Below are 14,145 nucleotides of genomic sequence, written 5' to 3'. Positions count from 1 at the left end.
TCCCTGCTGTCAGGTATTTTCCCAGGCTACCGGCTTCCGCTCACTGGCGCTGCAGACACTTGTTCCAAGTGTTATGAGCTTCGTTCAGGCTCACAGAGCCCTCTCCACCTGAGCCAGGCTGGCTTCTAGCTGACTGAGAGGCACTGTCTTTCTTCTTTAACCCCTCTCCTGCCCCTGCAGTGTGGTGTGCTGACTGCCGCGCTCTGTGCGGGCCAGGGTGGGGGTGTGTGTGGATATTGTGAGCCTGGCACTTTCCTGCCCACAGGCAGGGAACCTGCTTTCCCTCCAGAAGGTGTGGGTGATGCCATCTCCAGGCACAGATTCTTCTTCAGAGGGGCTGTGCTCCCCCATTCATCTGTCTTTTCTTATTCCAGAATCTGATCTGCACACAGGACCACCACATCATGACAATTCCAGACATGCTAATTCTCAGAGGCTTCTGGAGTGTCCTGCCCATCTACCTAGAGAACAACTGTAGCAGCACTGTCAGCCCTGCCTGACCCGTGGGGCTCTGGATCAGAACCGTGTCGGACATATGAACAGGGTCCTGACACTTATCCCCACTTTCCATGAGTGCTAGCAAAACATCAGTTTTATTCACACAACATAAAAAATCACCGCCTGCTGATATCTTCAGAACTTTTCAATTAGTCTATCCACCAATGCCATGCCAACTATCTGCTAAGAGCCCCCACCAGGAACAACATCCAGCATTTAAAACCACCCTAAGGACACTGAATGGAGGCATAAAACCCTGTAACTCGGCCTCCACATGCTGAGCCACTGCCCCGCTGGCTCCAAGCGTGTCCTCCTGGAAGTGAGTCCAGGAAGGAAGTGAAACCCGCGTGCTGACTTGTGCCAGTCCCAGGCCATCCCAGGCTGCTTTCACCTTTACACTTCCTGTGCTGTTCTCATTCTGAAAAGACAACAGCAAAGGAAACACCTTGGTCACTGGTATTTTCATGAGTCATCAAAATGGCCCAGCTCTGTCAACCTGTGGCTCTTCCAATACAGGGAGAGAGAAACAGCTGGGCACCGAAGGCGTGTGTGATTCACACTGGAGCCGTGTGAGTACTAAGGGCTGTGCGTCAGCAACAGGGAAGCAAAAGAACGCTGGACCCTCTCCCCTCGCAGAACACAGCACCCATGGCCAGACAGGTGGCCGCGCAGCCCCCCAACCTCTGAAAGGCAAGGCTTCCTCACTCTGGCTGCAGTAACATGGTCTGGCTATCTTATGAGCGCCAGAACCAGACCTGGAAGCATCCCTTGAGCTCCACATCTCCGGCTAGTGTCATGGACGGGCCAGAGCTGGCCTTGCATTGACTGAGCTGAAGGCCCATGCCACTTTCCTTTAGCTCGACAACGAGCCCAGGACACTCAGGAACCCATTCTCCAAGTCCGCCCGTGTTCCCCAAAATGTGGGAAACCAGGCTCCTGATTTTAATTAGTATGAAGAAAACTATTTTTATTTCTTACTTTGTTTCTACAGTGACTCACCATGACAAATTACCTTGTGTGTTACATGTTAAGGGTGTAAAATTTCCTTTAAAAATGTATTTAAGTTTAAAAGGTGGAAGTTTTTTTTTTAATCCCATGAAGGTTTTTTGACCACAGCACGCAATTTGTGGGGTCTTAGTTCCCTAGCCAGGGACTGAACGTGGGTGCTCGGTGACAGCATGGACTCTTAACCACTGGGCTACCATGGAATTCCTGGGAAATATCTTAAAATATGAATCAATAGTGTAGGTGGTACCTGGATACAGAAAATCATGCAGGTGGAATACCTGTGGGACAGGGAGGGCACTTTGCAGACCAAAGTGGGATGTGAATGAGCCAGCTGGGCCCCAAATCGCCTCCCCCGACTGGGGTCTCAAAACCAGGGAGAAGTGGTTTCACACCTGGATACAAACTATAAACAATCATTTTAAAGACAGATGTTTTGGGAAGAAGGACTGGATGAACAATCAAGAGAGTTCATTCACAATACTGACTGGGGAAGCTGTCCCTAGACTACTGGGGAAGGGCAGGGGCACCAGGCAGGCCTGCGCTGTCAGGCTTTGGGGAACAGGGACAGAGCATGGGGCCGAGTTGGCGCCCGACATGCAGCTACTGCCTGGGCTATCCTGCTCTCCGACAACACCAAGGAGAGCGGAAAGAGACCTGGGAAACCAGGCAGCCGCAACAGCAACTACATGGGGACGCGGGACGGCAGGCACACCGGGCTCTTCCCACAGGCCACCCGCCCACAGGAAGCTGGGGCCACACGGGAGGAAACCTGCGTGCGCTGGGACAGCTGGGAGGAGGACAGCCGTCAGCCATGCTGGCACTGAAAGCTGACAGAACAGATTCGGCATTTGCATAAGCCCTCTGAACAGAGAGGAGGAAACACCTTCCCATAATCTCTGAGCAGCCCTCCCCCTAGCCAAAGCCACGAGCAGTCTTATCTGCCAGGCTCCTGAGCCTTTATTAAGGCCACACGAGAGGGACACTGAGGAGCAAAGGGCCTGAGTCCCCTTGAGACACCAGGGCAGAGGTGTGAGGCGCGGCGGTCACAGTCGGGGTGCCTGAAAACCCTTGAGCAGCGGCCTAGCTTGAGGTCAAAGACAAGAAAAGATAAAAAGGAGGAAGGTTCTCTTTTAAGATGGAAGGGTGATGAGCTCAGAGAGACGCGCAGACAGCGAATGGGCAGCACGTCAGTGGGTTTACCCACTGCACTCGCTCACGCCTCCCACGGGCCCTTCCCCACGAGTTGCTCACCTCCAAACTCTGGACAAGGTCACCCTGGGTCCCCGTGGACATGGAGCCGGCTCCCAGGATGGTCCCCAGGATGCCATGAGCCTGGACAACCTGCCCAGCAGCCTCCTCCAGGCCAGCAGCTCCCAGGGACCCATGCACAGATGAGCAGGGAGCAAACAGGCCCCCCGACTCCCCCCACAGGGGCCTGGGACGGTGAGGGCAGTTCCCAGGGAGGGGCATCTGGGACCACAGACCCATCGCTTTATTCCTCAGACTTGAAAACAAATTTTGACTCCACCTCGAGGTTGGACTTTTAATTTCTGGGTGGGGCCTTGAAGACTTTGTTTCCACAGCGAGGCCCATCGTTCCCAAGCCCACTAATGCTGAGGAGCAGCATTAGTCTGGGGTGGCCCTGAGGCCCAGGGCGCTCCCACCGTGGAGGGCAGTCATAGCCTGACTGCTCTTGTGACCTCATGCATTGACGCAGTTCCCACCAAGGCCGCTTGTAGGCACTCGGGTCAGAACTTGAGAGAGACCACAAGTCTCTCCATTTTTGGGCAAACTCTGTGCATCATCAGTCAAGAAGTTAGAACACAGGATCCACACAGATCCACTTTTCCTCGAGAATGCCCTGGGCATAACTTTCCCAGAGGAGGAAGCAAGCCATGACTGGGAAAGAGGAATGAGATGAGAAAGATAAACAAGGTTCCTTAGCTCCCAGGAAGTGTGTCTCCTGCTAGCAGACAGTCCGAGCTGGGATCAAACTCCTTAAGTGCAAGGATGGAGCCAGTGCGGAACGGGAGGCCCCTGTGGCCTGGCCAACATGGCAGTTGTCTGGGTGTGAGAGCCTGGAACCCTCGGTGTTATTTAGCAAAGGCGGGTAACACCACCATGGGATCCCATGAATTCCACAAGTAAGACAGATGGCACTGAAGGTGGAGCTGCCACAGCAAGAGGTGAGGTGCTCGAGGAAACAGGGAGGGAAAGGCCACCGAAAGCAGAGGGGGACCTGATGTGTCCCACGGAAGTCAGAGGAGACCTGAGTGGCCATCACCCTTGGCCAAGCACCAGTCTGAGCCAGACGGAGCACGTGGGCCGTGGCTTGGTCAACTGAACAGTAACCTCCATGCTCCCAGGGCCTTGAGACTCCCGGGTGGGCGCACTTGAGCAGGTCACCTCTCTGGCATCCAGGTGACAGTCGCCAGGCCATGGGGAGTGTGAGGAAGTGGGAACAGCACTGCCTCATGAAGAACCCTGGTCCCTAGGCGATGAGAAGCTGGCCATTTCAACCCCAAGGGACCCCAAACCTCTCACTGCACTCGAATGCTCAGTAAACAGCTTTGAAGATAACAGGCAGTCTGGGCGAGTCCTCGGGAAGGTCCCGGTTACTATTTGTGTCTGGAATGACATTCATCCACCTGTCTGAGAACATCCTCCTTTCTGCGGCGTCCTACCCACAGAACACACCTGCCGGTCTGGCTGGGAGAAGGTTTCATGGAAGTGCTCCTCCGTCACAGCGATCCTCTCACAGAACTGGCTAAAGGCTCTGCTCTAAAAACAGCCCAGTTATAGAAGTGGGCAAGATGCTTGGAAAGGCCCAATCACGAAGGTGAGCCTCAATGAAGGTGGGGGTGCCGACTCCAAATGAGCAACACGGGGGCTGGCCCGGAGGCCTGCAGAAGCTCCAACAGGCGGTCCCTGTGGCAGCCGCTCCACAGGAGGCAGCTCGGGCAGGTGAGGCGGGGGGTGAGGGGGACCCGGCCCGGCAGAGCCAGGACCCACCCTGCTGTGTGCTGCTAGCCCCCTTCCGGCCACAAGCTGGGTTTTGGGAGCTCTCACTGGTCGTGGATATGAGGGAAGATCCAGCGCCACACCCAATGGCATCCTCTTCTCCCACGTGTGGAACCTTCCCTGACAGACGGCGCCCTGTCCACAGCCCGCACGCAGCAGCAAAAGCTATGCCTTTTCCTCTCTCAGGTGTGTGCCGCTGCGTGCTCAGTCACGTCCAACTCTCTGTGGCCCCATGAGCTGTAGCCCACCAGGCTCCTCTGTCTATGGGATCTCCAGGCAAGAATACCGGAGTGGCGTGCCATTTCCTCCTCCAAGGGATCTTCCCGACCCAGGGGTCAAACCCGCACCTCTTGTGTCTCCTGCATGGGCAGGCAGATTCTTTACCACTGGGCAAGCTGGGAAGCCACCACGTTCTCTACATCCAGCTGCTGACGAAAAACTGCCAACCTGTTAAAGGCTAAGCAAACAAACCCTTCCATAAAAGGGAGGTCATGTAAAGGAATTACGGCAGGGAGCCTGGCCACCTCCTGACACAGTGGTCACACCAGCTTGGGCTGATCAAAAGAAAGGAAACAGGAGACTGTGTTGGAAATTCTGCTCTGGTGAAACCCCACCCTTCAGGCTGGTGGCAGGGCTGGTGGGGCCCCAGCCAGGGTGATCAAAGATGAAATTCAAGACTTCCAAGACCAGTGAGCCAGGCTGAACTGAGGCCAAGCGATGGAATGTGCCCCTCTACTGAGGGCAGCAGGGGGTCCGCAGGAGAAGAACTGAGCCCAAAGAAGGGAAGTGAACCAGGTCAGAGGCCGGCAGCAGAGCACACGAGCCCATGACAAAAGCTGCCTCTGATTTGAGGAGGAATTCACAAAGTTCCCTGAACCCTGACCCTCTAGTTCAGCTGTGCTGTCGCTGAGCCCTTCCTCATAGGAGACCCTGTCGCTGTGCAGACATCAGATCTGGCGGCTGCTCTCAGTGCTCCACTGCTGGGGGCCAGGCCAAGACTTGCCACTGCCTTCAAGAAACCCTCCTTGTGGGTCTGATGTCCCTAGACTTCCCCGTGGAGAGTGAACACAGGCATCTGTCCATGAGCTACAGGTAGTCTCTGACTTATGATGGCTAGACTTTTACAACAGTGGAAAGCGGCATGCCTTCAGGAGAAGCTGTGCTTTGAATTTTGCATTTTGATCTTTCCTGGGCAGTGAGCCACAGCTCCTCCTCATGGTCACCCACATGTCCAAAGGGCAGACGAGCTCTTCTGGAACCAGGAAATCCTTTAGCTTTCCACCTTAGTACAACTTTCCATAAGCCTCATGAAAGATTCCACACTTTACACTGTTCAGTAGATCAGATGCATTTTTAACGTACAATGGGTCTTTCGAGACAAGACTCCTCCTAAGTTGGGTAGGCCCTGGGGTCACACACAGACTAACTCCTGGCGCCCCCCTGTGCCGGGCCCTGAGACTGCAGTGCCCTGTCAGGGTTCCACTCTACAAAGACCACAGAGGACAATAGGTAAGCAAGTACTATGAAGTCAGAAGGAGATAAGAGGTGTTAGAACAATAAATAAAGCAGGAATGGGGGTGGGGTGGGGGCAGACCTCTTTGAGTAGCAGTTAAGCCCAGAGGCAGGGGAATGGCAGAGCAAAGATTGAGGTGAGCCTGGCCAGAGGAGGCAGAGGCTGGCCAGCGATGTGGACAGAAGGCAGTGTCTACCAAAAAGGGGCTTCAAAGGGCCCCACAACAGAAAAATTAAAGAAAGAACTCTTTCAATACATCTAAAATATGATTTACTCTGAATGTTCTGAAAATATATCACTTTGCCCAACATTAGGAAAAAACAGCAAATTCAGGGAGGTCAGTTCACTGTCACCTAAAGAACGAGAATAGAACCCATACTTAACAAAAGACGAGAATGAAAGACTATATGGTCCTGACGTTTACTTTCAGAAACACAGGACAGGACTCTGTTCAATGGCAAGGACAAGAATCAGGGATAAGAGTCTGGCTTTTCCACCAAAAACTGTTAGAACTAATGAACGAGATTCAGTGCAAATGCAGGATACAAAATCAATGTACAAAAACCAGTTGTGTTTTTATACACTAACAACTACATAAAAAATAAATAATCCTATTTATAATAGAAAATAATAAAATATTTAGAAATAAATTAAATCATAAGACACTGATGAAAGGAACTGAAGAAGACACAAAACACTGAAACACACACCAAGCTCATTAAATCAGAAAAATATGGTTACAACGTCTGTGCCACCCACACCAATCTACAGATCCAGTGCTGTTGCTGCTGCTAAGTCGCTTCAGTCGTGTCCGACTCTGCGACCCCAGAGATGGCAGCCCACCAGGCTCCTCCGTCCCTGGGATTCTCCAGGCAAGAACACTGGAGTGGGTTGCTATTTCCTCCAATGCATGAAAGTGAAAAGTGAAAGTGAAGTTGCTCAGTCATGTCTGACTCCTAGCGACCCCATGGACTGCAGCCCACCAGGCTCCTCTGTCCATGGATTTTCCAGGCAAGAGTACTGGAGTGGGGTGCCACTGCCTTCTCCACAGATCCAGTGCAGTCCTAACCAAAGTTCCAATGGCATTTTTCATACAACAGAAAAAACAACCCTAGAGTTTTGTACGGCACCACAAAGGACTTGAAATAGCCAAAGCAATCCTGAGAAAGAACAGAGCAGGAGGCACCGCACCTCCTGATTAAAGCAGTGTTAAAAGCTGTAGTAATCAAAGCAGTGTGGCACTGGTGTCAAAACAGAAGCACAGATGTAAGCAGGAGGCAGAGGCCAGAAACAAAGCCCTTTATATCCAGGCAACTAATATTTGCCAAGGGAGCTAAAAACACTCAACGGGGAAAACTGGACAGTCACATGCAAAAGAAATTAGACCCTATCGTAAACCACTAATAAAAGCTACCTTGAAATGGATTAAAAAAGATGTGAGATGGGAAACCACACAACTCTTAGAAGAAAACAGAGGGCAAAAGCTTCATGATATGGGTCTTAGCAATGTTAGATATATGATGTCTAAAGCACAAACAGCAAATGCAAAAATAAACCTGCGGGACTGCATCTAACTAGAAAGCTTCTGCACAACCAAAGGAGGGGTCCAGACAGCGCGGGGAGGCCAGCCCTCTACCTGGGTGCGCAGCCCGGCTCCGCAGAGCGCCGCACGGGGGCTGCCGCCCCTCCCGCAGCCCTCCCGCTCCCAGGCGCCGGAAGGCTCGGTTCCTACCTGGGTGGCTGCGGGGAGCGGGCCTTGGGCTTCTCCTTGTCCTTCTCGCGCTCCTTGTCGCGGTCGCGGTGCTGCCTGTCCTTTTCGTCCCGCTTGGCGCGCTCGCGCTCCCACTCCTCCTTCCGCCTCTGCCGCTCCTTGTCCCGCTCGCGCTCCCGCTCGCGCTCGCGCTCCCGCTGACGCCGCTCCCGCTCCCGGTCCCGCTCGCGCTCGCGCTCCCGCTCGCGCTGTCTGTTCTCCCGCTCCCGTTCTCGCTCTCTTTCCTTCGTGGAAAAGCCAAACACACCCACACGCGGGATCAGACCCTCAGAAGGGGAGGCGTGGGCAGGACGCGAGAGCGGGTGAAGGAGACAGAACACCTGGGTGGGGGTCTCGTTTCTGCGCCAGAAATGGACTTGAGGCCACATGGGGGGCCCGCAAAGCAGGCTCTCCAGCATCAGCACCAGGTCCGTGGGCCTGGCAGGCCTCCTGGACCTCAGCTCCTGTCTCGAGAGGTAGACACCAAGGTTGTGCACAGGCAACCCAGCCTGGGGCTCAGGGGACCCAAGCAGGCCCCGCACCCTCTGAGGCTGCCCTGGCTGGTGGGAGGCACCCACAGCCCTGTGACCCGGCCCCAGTGAGTGAGGAGTCTGCTCTAACCGCCGGGGGAAGGGGCACAGCAGGGCAAGCAGCCAGGTCCTCTTCTCGCACAGGCTCACCGTCTGATGGGGTCCCCAACCAGTCACTCCCCTTTGGCCCTAAAAACTCAGGACTGTCACTTAAGTTGTGGCACAGAAACCGCTAACCTGCTTCTAATGACCTCTTCCAAGCGGCAGCTTCGCGTCAGAGGCACAGGGTCAGGGTCTCAGAGGGTGAAGCACATATATTCATAAACCTACCACATCTAGGGAAGTGCCGACAGGAATGGCCACGACCCACCAAGGGTGGTCCTGAGCCTGAGAGAGGCACACCCCCTGCTGCTGGCATTGCTCACCCACCCCGAGGCTCCGGTGAAAACAGAGCCAGAGCACAGACCAGCTCAGGGAAGGAGCTGTTCAGTTCACCACAAGGTCCGTTCACGGAGCAGAATCCGTTCTGCACAGATGGTCAACTGGGACTTGAAATCAGTACGCCATGCTCATGCAATTCAGCCCATATAAAGCCCTATAAATGAAAACGGGTGATTGAAAGGGTCCACCAGTGAAGTGCCAACCTACATACCCGGTAGTTATGGTACGGCTCGGCCTCTGTGTACTGCACCCGGAAGTTCTCATACTGCCCGCCACGCCAGAAGCGCTCTATCTCGTAGTCGTAGTAAGGGTCTGCATAAGGCTCAAGTCTGAAAAAGAGCAGTAAAAGTCAAGCTTATCACTTCGGAATGTTAATGCAAATACATTACATAAAATAGTTGCCAGGATTTAGACACGTTAAAAAAAAAAAGAGAAAGACTGCAAGGCTGAGTCAATATTAGAAACTGAATATACTAAACAAAATCACAGACCTACAGAGAAATCAAAGGATAACACCTACAGATGGTGAAAACGATTGTGACAAAAACCCAACCCCTTCCCAATGAGAGGAGGAAATGACACTTTCTTAATGTGATAGATACTGATGTTTATACACTGAAGAATTAAAGCCAGCACTTTATTCACTGGAAACAGGGAGGTGTTCCCATTAAGATCCCAATGGGCAAGGAAGGCCAGTGCCTCTGAGACAACCCAGTGTGCTGGGGGCACCACCGCAACCAGACTCCAGGAGCCCCCAAGCCATCTCAATGTGCAGATTAAATGACACCATATGTGAAAGCCATGACATGATGATGAAGCCAATTCAAGCGGCAAGAAGAGCCCAGTAAGGCACATAGATAATTCTAGACAATAGCCAGTGAGGAGGGTAGAGAAAACCCCATTTAACCAGCAAGAAAGGAGACATACTGAGGAACAAGGTAACAATACATTTAACCAGAAACACGCAGAACCTACTTGAGGAAAACTTCAACACTCTCGACAGACACAAAAGCACAGGTGAATAAGATCACATCCCTCATCTTCGCAAAGGAAAACTGACCATCACCAAGAAGTCAGTTAATTTACAAATCCCTTCATTAATTTATAAATTTAGGGCAATCTCAGTAAAAATGCTGACAAGGTTCCTCATGTGGGTAGACAACTGATCCTCAGGTTCAGGTGGACACAAGACATGCAAGACCAGCCAAGAAACCCTGGGAAGGATAAGATACACCCTCTGTGTGATTTTCCTGGTGTCCAGGGGTTAGTACACCACGCTTCCCCTGCAGGGGGTAACGGGTTCAATCCCTAGTCGGGGAACTAAGATTCCTCATGCCACGTGGCACAGCCAAAAATTAGGGGGGAAAAAAAGACACCCTCTGAGACCTCACAACATCACAGATGGGCCAGGTCATGAAGAAACAGATCCAAGGAATAAAACAGGAGGTCTGGGCGCAGACCCTGGTGTGGGTGACAGAGGTGGACCTTCAGCCATGGGGACAGGATGCTCCTATGCCCTGGAAGAGGAGGGCCCTCCTCACACACCGACCCAGAGGACCTGCACGGGGCCTGGAGCCCAGGAGTGTGTGTGTGTGTGTGCGCGCACAAACACGTGCGTGTGTGAGAAGGGGATGGTCACCCAACAGCAGCTGGGCCCTCAAGCTTCTTTCAGGGATTCTTGGCTCCAGACTAACCCTTCCCCTTGGGTAAACTAGTAGGAGAAACAGAGGTGCCCAGAGCTCAGAGAGGCCCACGGCCCCCTCCAGCCTGCACTGCCTCCACAAAGCCTCCAGTGGCTACTTTCTAGGGCATCTCCCCCCACACTCCTGGGGCCCTGGTGGGGTGAACCCGGGGCTGTGCTGCTAGGTGACAGCCCTGTTCGCTCCCAATAGCCAGACAGCTTCCTCACCCTCCAGCCTCAGGCCTAGACGGGCGGCTGTGGCGGTGACAGTGGAAACACAGAGCTGATCCCACAGCCTTTCTCTGTGCCCCTGACTGTTGTTTTAGCTGGAAACCAGGGCTGTGCTTTCCAGTAGGAAGGCCCCTCGCACGGTGTTGCTGTGAGACCAGGGGGCTGCTGAAGCCGCCTGCTGGGGAGAGACCTGGCCCGCCCTGCCTGAAGCTGAGCAGGCTGAGTACGGAGTAGGTGCTGGGGCCCGGGTTGTGTGGGGGCACCACACAGCTCCTCAAGGGCTGACGGGGGTCTCAGCCACATGTGCTTCTGCAATCTATTTAAAAGGCCCATGATAAAATGTCTGGAAGCAACAGTGAAGAAACCTGCCACACTCCTGGGTTTTGGGACAAATTTTACAGCTTCTCCTGGTTCCTAGGGAGCCTGGGGGAAGGTGGGAGAGACCTGGGGCCCAGGGGCTTTAGGAACAGCTGTAAACCCCCTCAGAGTTCATAGGAACCCCAATGGATGTGAGCCCTCTACAGTCCCAAGGCCCTGGCATGGCACTCAAACATATCCTCTCAGAAGAAAAACAAGGAAAGTCAGCTGCAAACTGTCTGCAGCACCTCAAGAAGGCCATTCTCAGCCCAGGGGTGTGGACAGGACCCCAGGCCCTGGGAACCTCTGTGCTGCTGCTCCCCAGAGCCTGGGCCCCACCCAGCCGGGGACGCTGAGCTCTCAACGGGGGAAGCAGAGGCAGAACCACTCCTTACGCTGTGTCTCTGACATCTCTCGTGATCCGATAGTTCCAGTCTCGGAAAACTTCATTTTCTTTGTCAAACTCTCGCTCATCTTCACCAATGGTCACTGTAAACCTTTTCTCTTCAAAATCAGGCTCCTGTTCTTTTCGAATGGTTGCTTTTTTCAAAACCTACCATTGTAAAAAGAGAAGCCAACACTGTTACTGCTAAGGAAACACAGGGTGTCCTATCCTGACTGACCCCTGATGCCTGGGCTGGCATGCCAGAGGAGCATGACCAAGCGCCCAGTAGGGATCTGCTGAAGCTCTGTGCTGGGAGGCACACGGGACCCCACAAGGGTCCCATCCCTGGAGGCCCAGCACACCCTGCACTCAGCTCACCTATGTCTGACTTCCTGTTCCTAGTCCTGGCCTTGAACTGGGGGCTTCAGACATGCACTCAGTGAGGGGACAAGGGAAGGTTCTCTAGGCAGGAGAGGCACCCAGAGTGGGGCGGAGCTCGGGGAGTGGGCGGGAACGGCTCTGCTTTAGCCGGTCATTTCCCTGAAGGGAAGGCCCAGAGCCAAGCGGGGTAAGCCTGGGCACCGGGAGCCAGGAGCCAGGTGCCAGGTGTGGCTGAGGATGAGGGAGAAGGGGGAGGTGGGTGAACACTGTGCTTCCCCAGGAAAGATGGCTTCTCCAGATCCAGAGGCCACAGGGGAAGCGGCATGGCCCCGGCCTCTGGATGACCCAGCAGCCTCGGAGAGGCATAAACGCTGGCTTTGTGCGAGGACCACCACTAGCGCTTTTCTTCGCAGGCTTTCCGCTGGTCTGTTACCTCCTTTGCGTGCCGGAGTCCTCGTTCCCAGGCACTCTCTGTGGGGGGTTCTGGAGGGGGTGGAGGCAAAATTTCATCTACTACAGGCCCGCCCTATAAGAAACAGTAAGCAAAAAGTTACAACAGGAAGCAAAACTTAGAAATGCGGGAGCAAAAATATCAAGTGAAACCCCAGCGGGTCCTGCCTGCTCTCCTCTCTCACCCTCCCTCCCTTGACTGGCTGCCCCAAGCCTATGGTGGCCTCTAGCTGGGGACAACCAGGGGGTTGGAAGGGAGCTCTGGCCTCCGTGGCAGCCTAGAAATGTCTTACACACAAGATGTATTCATGTCTTTGAGCTGGAACATCACAAACAGAGTTTAGATGTGATCTGCCAGCAAGGAATGGCGTTCATGGTGTTCACATACCCATGGGTTGGCAGGCATCAGGGGGTGCGGTCCGAGCGGCGGGGCCCCATTGGGGGGGAAGGGCTCGGCCTTGGTGATGAGGGAGTAGTTGCCCTTGTCGTTGACCCCGGGGTGTATGAACCTGCAGTTCATGCCCCAGGTGCAGTTCCCTGTGGAAACAAGAGGCAGGTCGGGGGGCCTGGCCCATGTGCACAGCTCAGCTCCCCCTGCTCCACTGGCGACCGGCACGACACCCAGGCAGCGGGCCGAGCGCAGCCCTGTCCATCCCACGAGACCATGCAGGCAGGCCTGGACAGTCTGGGCCGCCCTGCGAGCAGCACCTTAGGGCTCACACAGGACCCTGCCCCCACAGTCACCATGAGAGCAGCTCATCTCCCCTAAACAGAGACACCCAGAGCATCCCGGTAATCGGGGTGGCCCTGCCTCGGGTTTCACAGCTCAGGACATACACACCCGAAGGTGCACAGACAGGGTTGTGATTCTGACTCAAGAGAGCCCCATACTGAAACAGAAATCATCGAGAAGTATGAGAGCGATCAGAATTCTGCCAGTTTATGCCAGGGTGATCTTTACCAGCTCTGTACATCTGCATTTCTCCTAACAAGCCACTGCAGGCTATTTCTGGTACTTAAAAAAATGGGTTAGAGAGAGAACACATAGACAACTATAATAAATGCGGTGTTTATACTTTACAACAAAGAACTAAAAGGGTTGACTTTTAGCATTATTCAGCAACAGAACACTAAGATTCAGGAAAACCACTTAACTTTTCAGGACAGAGAAGACTACATTTTAAATTTAATTAGTGAGTGAATGGTTTTTTTTAATTTAATTTTTTGAATAGGTAATATGTGCACAGGCTTAAAAAATAAATATGGCATATAATATCTAAGTGGTTTTAGAAAACATTTTCATTGGTTAGCACGTAGTTAAACTGTAAGCCATCTCTTAATATATATTCACTCCTAAACAAAATATTTCATTTGAATATTTCTGTCAAAAAAGTTTTTCCTTATATCATGTAAATTTAAGAGAAATAATCATTTGATATTTAAGGAAACACTAAATTTTACCTTTTAAACATTATGAGCATTTCAATTTGTATTAAAACCAACATAATAACATATGGCTCCAAATTAAATAAGGAATAAAGTATGCTTAAAAAAAATTGCTTCTCTGGGAATGCAAAAATAACCAACTAAGTTTATAATTTCTAAAAGTGTTTGAGAGATCACATGCAAGACAGAGACTGGGAAACACTACAGGGGCTTCAAAACCCCAGAGACTCAGACAGTTTTAAATAAAAAAGAATATGCAGTCATACATCTAAATAAAGAATTCCAAAATATCTACTTATTCATCGCCTGACTCTCATAAACTCCCATCACAGTTCACACTGCTCATGCAGTTAAAAAGTAACAAAAAAATTGCAAGCACATAAAAATATTAACAAAATAAACCACAGCATTTCTATAATATTTAAAATCTAAAATAATCTAATATATGGGTGG

General features: G+C 52.5%; 1 protein-coding gene across 5 annotated transcripts in view; it reads right to left on the bottom strand.

The window, feature by feature from the left end:
• The window catches only part of ZC3H18 (zinc finger CCCH-type containing 18), a 43,197-nt gene that overhangs the window by 9,652 nt on the left and 19,400 nt on the right, over window positions 1–14,145 (bottom strand). For all 5 annotated transcript variants that reach the window (XM_061386989.1, XM_061386990.1, XM_061386991.1 and 2 more), the window contains 5 exons: window positions 12,635–12,783; window positions 12,230–12,322; window positions 11,426–11,583; window positions 8,973–9,090; window positions 7,773–8,035 (listed from right to left, as the gene is read on the bottom strand). In XM_061386989.1, coding sequence (XP_061242973.1) covers window positions 7,773–8,035; window positions 8,973–9,090; window positions 11,426–11,583; window positions 12,230–12,322; window positions 12,635–12,783 — 781 coding nt within the window. The remainder of the gene's footprint in view (window positions 1–7,772; window positions 8,036–8,972; window positions 9,091–11,425; window positions 11,584–12,229; window positions 12,323–12,634; window positions 12,784–14,145) is intronic.

The sequence above is a fragment of the Bos javanicus genome, chromosome 18, assembly GCF_032452875.1.
Source record: "Bos javanicus breed banteng chromosome 18, ARS-OSU_banteng_1.0, whole genome shotgun sequence".
NCBI lineage: Eukaryota > Metazoa > Chordata > Mammalia > Artiodactyla > Bovidae > Bos > Bos javanicus.
This window is presented reverse-complemented; position numbering and strand designations above follow the sequence as displayed.